Source organism: Belonocnema kinseyi, chromosome 7 (assembly GCF_010883055.1).
Source record: "Belonocnema kinseyi isolate 2016_QV_RU_SX_M_011 chromosome 7, B_treatae_v1, whole genome shotgun sequence".
In the NCBI taxonomy this organism is placed as follows: Eukaryota; Metazoa; Arthropoda; class Insecta; order Hymenoptera; family Cynipidae; genus Belonocnema; species Belonocnema kinseyi.
The window spans coordinates 51,191,343-51,199,952 of NC_046663.1; the positions used below are offsets into that span (position 1 = coordinate 51,191,343).

Sequence of the window (8,610 nt, forward strand, 5' to 3'; positions counted from 1 at the left end):
AAAATTCACTTACTTTCTGTCTTTTATCTTGCCAATTTTTTATTTTTCTGAACTTTATATTTTTTCCTTTCATGTATAAAGAGAATCTTGAGGATAGGAGATTAATATTGTGAATAAAAAAAATTCTGGCTTAAATTTACTTTTAGACTTTAAGAGACAACAACACAGATTTGTAAAAAGGTTATATAGAAATTGTGTAAGACGATTTGAGAGGAGAATTGGAAGATCTTAAAAAATAATTTTTTTTATCAAAAACAAAAAAAGTTTACATTTTCGGTAAATAAATATGAATTCCTCACTATATTTCTCTGTATTTCTCAACCAAGGAGATCAATTTTCTACCAAGAAATACGATTTTTAAACAAACAATATGAAGCTACAACTAAAGAAGATAAATTCGAAATTTTAAAAGTTTTTCTAGGCAAAGAATCGATTTTTAACTAAATGGTTACATTTGGAACCAGCGAGATGAACTTGGAATAAAAAAGTTAAATTTTCTATCATAAATTTACAACTCAAAACAAAAAATGTAAACGTAGAAAACATATATTTCAACAATAAAATTCTTTAAAAACAACGAATAAATTTAACTCTACTGAAAAAATATGCAAAAACAGCTACAATAATTACAAAAAATTTGAGAAAAATGGTAAATAATATATTAAAAAACTACATAATTTTGACGATACGATTACAGATGAGAAATGAATGCAACAAAATTTAGAATAATGATGTATGCAAAAATACATAAATAAATTACTACACAAATTTTCAGATGCAATTTTTTTCAAATTTAAAAAATAAATTTGTATATAAATCGTTAAATTGATTACTACATAAATGAATCTCTAAACACAACCATAAATTTTGAACCATAAAGATTAAATTCTCAATGAAAAAAAAAAACGTTTTTTAAAGTATGTGAATTTTCGACAAAATAGTTTTATCTGTATAAAAAAACGGATGAATTTTCTACAAAAAAATTAAATACTTAAATTGTTAGTAAAAAATGTATTATATTATGACAAAACGAATTTTTGAAAAAATACTTAAATTTCCCTTTAAAGAAATTAATTTTCAATCCAGAAGAATAATGATTTTTTACTGAAAAAGACTACCACGCCAGAATTTTTAGCTAAATAAAAAAATTGGAAATGAAATAGTTCGTAAAATCTTCTGATTCCTCCCTCTCAAATCGTTGTATGCAATTTTTGATGCAATTATTCAAAAAAGTGAATTTTAAACTAAATATGTAATAATCAAATTTTCAGTTAAAAGAATCACAACCAAAAATACGAATTTTCAAGAAAAGAGTACAATGCTGAACCAAAAGAAAAATGTTTGGGCCAAAAAGAGGAATTTTTAACAAACGTATTAAATTTGCAAACAAGAAAGAAAATTTGATCAAAAAAGAAAAAAATTTTATACAAAATGTGGCATTCTTAAATCAAAAAGATCAAATTTCTACAAAGCCCTTTAGTTTTTAATACCAGCGTACAAATCTTTAACTAAAAAAATAAGTTCTAACAATTAAATTGAATTTTAAAGCTAGAAAAATAATGTTTTTCATGAAAAAATTGAATTTCAACACAAAAATATATATTATCAAACAAAACAAAAAATAGTTTTATACAAAATAACTATATTTCCAAATAGAAGGTATGAATCTTTGAGAACAAATAGAGTAGTTACATTTCCAGTTTCAAAATAATAATCTTTATGAAAAATTTTGTTTAATTCGCAGCTAAATTAACGAACTTTCAACCAAAACAATTAATTATTAACCAAAAAGCTGAAGTTTTTAAGACATACATAAACACAAATTTTTAAAGACAGTAAAATTTTTTACCAGAAAGAGAAATTTTCGAACAACGATATTAAGTTTTTACTAGAAAATTTAAATTTTTTCAACAAAACAGTTAAATCTTTTGAAAATATTAGCAAAATAATAAATTTTCAACAAAAAAATATTAGCAATATAATAAATTTTTAATAAAAAACTAATATATAGTTAAATTTTTAACCTAATATTAAATGGTTATATTTTCAATTGCATAATCGAATTTTTAACTATAGAAAAAAAATTATAAAAAATGACGGTTTCTCAAAAAATAATTTAATCCTTAACCCCGAAATATTTATCAGATACTACAAAAAAAAATTATTCAAGATGTGGAATTTTCATGTGGACAAAACAACTTTTCTACAAACAAATTTAATTTTGGAACCGAAAATATGAATTTTCGACAAAAAATATAATGTTCAACTTAAAAGTTTAATTTTGTCTAGTTAGAAATTTCATTTTTGCAATTAACAGAAATTTCATCCCTCAGAATTAAACCGATTGTCCATGGAACCATATCAACAGATGGTCTTTTCTATAATAACAGCCAACTCTTCTTCATAGACTCTCACCAAAATCAACTCTGTTCCTATCATGAATCGAATGGAGGAATAATTTGCACTTTTCTAGGTATCCCAATACTTTTTAATTTTTCATCCCTTTTTTAAATTATATTTCATCGTGAGAATTTTTTGATTTCGTAGCCGTGCACAGAAATCCTTATAATTTCGGACAGGTGTTCCACAGTGGGAGGAAATGTACGTTTTTCGTTAAAAATGTCTTGAGCCTAAAATTTTGGTCCAATTTTGAATTTAAAAAAAAATAAGGTTCATAAGATCTAAAGAGCTTGACGCTTCGCACCGTTGTCTCCTCTTTTTGTTTTTCAATCAGTTTTTCATTTAAACTATGGAAAAACTGAAATTTTGTACATAACAATTTTTTACGCTCAAATAACTAATTAGGTAAACATTATATTCTATTAGATGAATGCTCAGAAACTCACAGAATATAAACAATTTTTTCATATTTCCATCTATTTCTTGTAAACAAATTTTATCGACAAATGATCGAATAGTCTTATTATCGGTAAACAAAATTCTGTTTGCTATAAGTGCTTTACATTAGAGTTCATAAATATTTAATGATAAATATTATGTTTATCAATATTTGATAAATCATAAGAATTAAAATTTTTATAAATAAATTGTACAAGAAAATTGAAATATTTGTCCTTTTCGCATAGAAAATTTTTTTTGCACTGGTAATGTTTTAAGAAGTTGGCCGAATGACTGCTAGTCACAAAAATACTTGAGAAGTTAAGACTAAACATTGTTATAAATAATTTTCCTAATAAGATATTCAAATTTAAGGTTTTATCAAATCTTAATTTTCTTTGATAGCTGAAATAGCTACGGATATTCCTAAAAAAATGTATCTTTCTATAATAATTAGTAAAATATAACAACTTAAATGTTTATAAACAATTTAGATAAACAAATTGCAAATGTTGGCAGACTTTGTCACAGAATTGTTAGTAACAGCGGTTATCAATAACTTTTCTAACAATTTTGTAACTAGCAGTTATTCGTCCATTGGCTAAAAATATTTTTAGTGCATTTTTTTAAATCTCAAATTTAAATATTTTGCTAAAGCAACAGTTTATAACAATGTTTATCATAAACTTCTTGTTTAGCTTTGTGATAAAATTTTTTTTACATCAATGTGAAGACGTTTTTCCAAAAAATAAATAAAAATCACTGATAATAAGACTATTTGTGAATTTCGTCTTAAAATTTGTTTATAACAATTAAATAAAATAATAAGCAAATCATTTGTATTCTACGTATCCCTAAACATTTATTTACGACAATATAAAATTTCCGTCATCAGTTATTAAAGCGTAAAAATTTGTTATGTAACAAAATTTCCGTTTTTCCATACACTTCGTGGAAAAATTATTTAAAAAAAATAGAGCTAACAAAAGTTTGAAGCGTCGAGCTCGTTAAAATTTATTAAGCATTAGTTCTTTAAAATAAATTTTTGCATAAAAAAATAATAAATTTGTAACTTAAAAAATTTGAAGAACCTTAAACTTTTAATTATAATTTTTAGTAATTTTTTAATTTAAAATATTAATTTTCACTCAAACAATAATTTATTAACGATGAAATTGAATTTTCCACCAAAGAGATTAATTTTTTACTCCAAGAGATAAATTTTCAACAAGATGCATGAACTTTCCACTAAAGAAGATCAATTTTCCGCCGAAAATGGAATAGTAAAATTTAAGGTTAAAAATTAATTTTCTATGAAAAAACTAATTTTTAACAAAGTAGTTAAATGTTTAAGCAACAAAATTAACTTTTAAATAGAAAGATTAATTTTCAACTGAATTATATTTAATTTTATTTAAATAATCATCACTTACTGTTTTTGCATTGTCGGGCATGGGAATAGGCAACTTTTAAAAAGTTTTTCAGTAAATGAAATGTTATTTCTTCGGAATTTTTTTTTACATTTCAATAATAGTATTATCTGCTATATTTTAGATGACAAATATAAAAAATAATGCCATACTTTTTATTTAAATTAAAATCTAAGTTATATTCCACTTTGCCAGAATCATTGTACGATCTTATAATTATTATTTTCTCTTTATTATTGATCGAAACTGATTGGAAAGCAGTTTTGAAGTGTTAAACGAGTAACATTGTTTTCATTTCAATAGTTATTTGTATGCAAATAACATTTTGTTTACTAATAAATTTTTAAAAAGTTATCTAGTCCTATTGCTTTTTATGCAACACCAGGGAGTGATGGGACAACTACCGCCACGTTGGAGATAGTTAGAAATAATCAACTTATGACAGTTGCGCGGTCAAGTTAAAATCTGAAATACGGAGAGATGAAAGGAGCTACTTTTGACCAAAAAAGATTAATTTATTATTAAACAGTTGAGTTTTCAGTTAAAATATTTAAAATTCGATTTTACTAACTGAGATTTCATACAAAATAGTTCAATCCTCAAACTAAACAGAATACGATTCAACCGAATAAATGAATGTTTCGAAGAAAAAAATGGATATTAAAAAAAAAGTTATCAGTTAAAAAATCAATGCCTAATATGACAAAGAAAGAATTTTAACTTGAAAAATCGTTTACCGAAGCTTACGCAATGTTGAAAAAAGTGTACATGAATGAATGCTTATCCCGCACACAAGTTTTTGAGTAGTTAAAACGGTTCAAAGAGAGACGTGAAACAACCGAAGATGATCCTCGCCCCGGACGGCCCATAACTTCAAAAACTGATCAAAACATTTAAGAAATCGGTGAAATCATTCGCAAAGATCGTCTTCTAAGCATTCGAGCAGTTGCCGAAATCACAGGAATCGACAAGGAATGTGTCCACCAGATTTTGCATGATTCCTTCAACATGCGGAAGGCTTGCTCCAAAATGGTGCCGAAACTTCTCACTTATGAGGAAAAGGTATCACGAATGAACATTTTCGATGACATTTTAAACAACATCGACATCGATCCAGACTTCTTGGAGACAGTGATCACTTTTGACGAATCGTGGCTTTTTACCCACGACCCCGAAACAAAACGCCAATCCATGCATTGGAAGAGCCCGAACTCCCCAAGGACAAAAAAAGCCAAGATGAGCAAAACCAAATTCAAAACAATGATGATTGTCTTTTGTGATCTTCGAGGCATTGTTTACTTTCACTGGGTCCCTGAGGGTCAGACCATTAATCAGCATTATTACATCAAGGTTCTTACTGTCCTTCGAGAGCGTGTGAGGAAATGAAGACCCGATTTGTGGAAGACCAAATCATGGAAGCTTCGCCAAGACAATGCCCCAGCCCAGTCTGCTTTGTCCGTGAAGGCGTTTTTCGCAAAATATGGTATCACTGTGTTAGACCATCCACCCTATTCACCCGATTTTTCCCCCTGTGTCTTTTTTTTATCATCCAAAGTCATGCCGGCGCTGAAGGGGACATGATTTAAAAGTATGGAAGCAGTTAAATTAAAAGCGGTGGGGATTTTGAACGAGCTGAGAGAAGTGGACTTCCATCACTGCTTCAGCCAATGGAAGATTTGTATGGAGCGGTGTAGAGATTGCCAAGGGGAGTACATTGAAGGTGAAAAAAATTCTACTGTAGTTGGTGACAAATAAAAAAAGTTTTAACAGCAGTTCCGTTATTTAATAGCCACACATCTTAGTTAGATTTTTAGTATAAAAACTATTATTCATGGAGCAAGTAATATAAAAAGTGATTGAAAGTGAAGTTTGAAGTGTGGGGAGGGAAAGTGATAAAAGCTGAGAGGAGGAGGGCAAAGAATGTATTGGAGGGGAGGTTTTAGCGACTTATTTATGTATTATAAGTCTACGAATTCTTTTTTTCAGGTTTTAGACACCTACTTTGAGTAATTTTTAAGAACAATTTTTTTTTCACAGGTCACGGTCCCCTAACTTTTGCTATTCCGGTTAAAGACTATGCCCACCATTATTTGGTCAGTTATAATAATGAAATCATATTAATCTACTGGAATGCTGAAACAGATACTAACAATCACATGTTGTTGAAATATGACGAAATAAAACTACCGCCACATGAAGCAATCAATTATGGGATTGCCGACCCGTTTGGCGGACTATGTTTTTGTAAGAAAAATATACTAGATTTGAGTTTAGACTTTAAGTTAAAGCTATGAGACGATTGGGTCATGTGTTTCAGATTTCTTCCTTGCCGATACTTTTTTTAATTCCTAACTTATTTTTACAAGATGCGTCACGCCGAGTTGAAAATTCGAGATAATAAATAAAGAGAAATAAGAAACGTGTTTCTGGTCCTAAATTTTAATGAATTTGAAAAAAACGAAAAACATATAAAACGTGAGGAAGGAGTCTGGTCATGAGATCCACGCATCTCGTGGCCTTAAATACAAAGGAAAACAACTCCCAAAAGTACGTTCGAGCGACGAAGGATTACGCTAGATTCACTTTATATTAATATTAACTTACGCGAATTATCAATTAAAAAGGATTAGATTTTAACAAAATACATGGATTTTGAACCAAGTAGTTGCATCTTTCACTGAAAATGATTAATAAAATTATGAACTGAAAATTAGATGGTTTAATTTACAAATAAGAAGACCAATTTCCAACAAAAAGATAACGAAGTTTCAAAATTTTTATTAAATTTGCAAATACAGTCAAACGTCGTTCATTGCAAGACTCGTTTATTGCAAACATCGTTTCTCGCAATTTCCCCGACTCCCACCACTGATCGTCACATGTTCCTTATAGCCAATGACAACCTGGAAACAGAAATGTATTGTGAGACCACCTTCCGGATACGTGGAGTGGTGGGGTCCCCGCTCGAATTGCAATAGACGAGATGTTTACGTTTCGAAGGAGTTGCAATAAACGAAGTTTGACTGTATAATTTTGAATATAAAAAAGACGAATTTTCAACAAAAGAAATTAATACTCTACCAAAAATTCAAATTTTCAAATAAGTGAATACAAAAAAAAATATTTTCCAATAAATAGTTCAAAAACATTTTGCGTATAAAATATACTCTGATTATCTTAATTACACTAGAACAAAAGTTAATTGCTTGATTTATTACCGAAATTAATATAAACTAATTTGATTTTGTCGGATTAGTAGTTCGGATAACTGTTCGGTCCAGTGGATTAGAAGAGTTGTTTTCCCTCAGTTAATTATTATAGTTAAAATTTTATATTGTATTCCAGGGACGGCTAAAGTAGATGGATCAAATACGGGAAAAGTGTTTTTTTTTCATCTACGGTATCGTACTCCGCGCGTTATAGAACTGATCATTCCGGGAATTCCTCTCAGCAATGGAATTGTGTGGCATCTGAACGATCGTACCAAAATCTATTACTGTGATGGTATGAATAATAGAATCCTGTCATACGGTTATGATCCGGCAACAAGAAGAATTATTGGTAAGCTTTGAACAAAAAATTTCTATTTGAGGTTAAAAATTCTCTATTTCAAATCAAAGAATAATTCAGCGCATGAAAAAAGATTGCATGGCTCAAGTACAGCAATACGCTTAGAAATGTCTGGCCAAAGCATGGGTCACGCCTGAAGGGTAGCATGGCGCAAGCCTTGCTCTTGTCCGTCTTCCATTGTGAAAACAAACCAAACACGTATAAATCCTTTTAAAACATCCAATTGTTAGAAAAAATAAGCCAGAGATAAAAATTACAATCTTAGGTTTGCCAATAGCCGACACGTCTCTGAATGTTTAGTTCACTACCCGGGTGAATCGAGTCGTTCACCACGTCGTTTAAGACGTCATCCGCGAGAAATTTAAAAACATTTAAACCGCGCTAACAGCCAAAATAATTTCCAATGAAATCGGAAAGATTTCAAGTTCAAGACGTCATCCAGAAGAACTTTTTTGAAATTTAAACTTTATGATTAACGAAAACAATTCCAAATAGTGAGTCGACGGCGCGGGTGTACCGGGTCGTAAACACCAGATTGCTTATGACGTATTCTACGAGAACTTTTTAAAAATTTAAATTGTGCCAACTGCCAAAAGAACTACCAATGGTGAGTCGATGATCCGGGTACACCGGATTGCGCACCAGGTCCTTCAAGACGTCACCTACAAGGACTGTTTTGAAATTTAAACTTTGTAAATAATAAACATATTTCTAATTATTGAGTGTGTGACCCGGGTCGAAAAATAAGTAGTTAAGAACGTATTCTACAAAA

The 8,610-nt window shown here is 29.3% G+C and overlaps 1 protein-coding gene across 1 annotated transcript in view; it reads left to right on the forward strand.

Annotated features, from left to right (window-relative positions):
• The first annotated feature begins 5,858 nt into the window (after positions 1-5,858).
• LOC117176454 (putative sugar lactone lactonase YvrE) overlaps positions 5,859-8,610 on the forward strand; it is a 16,036-nt gene continuing 13,284 nt past the window's right edge. The window contains exons 1-3 of the mRNA XM_033366696.1: positions 5,859-5,988; positions 6,306-6,512; positions 7,614-7,829. Of these exons, the coding sequence (XP_033222587.1) occupies positions 5,859-5,988; positions 6,306-6,512; positions 7,614-7,829 (553 nt within the window). The remainder of the gene's footprint in view (positions 5,989-6,305; positions 6,513-7,613; positions 7,830-8,610) is intronic.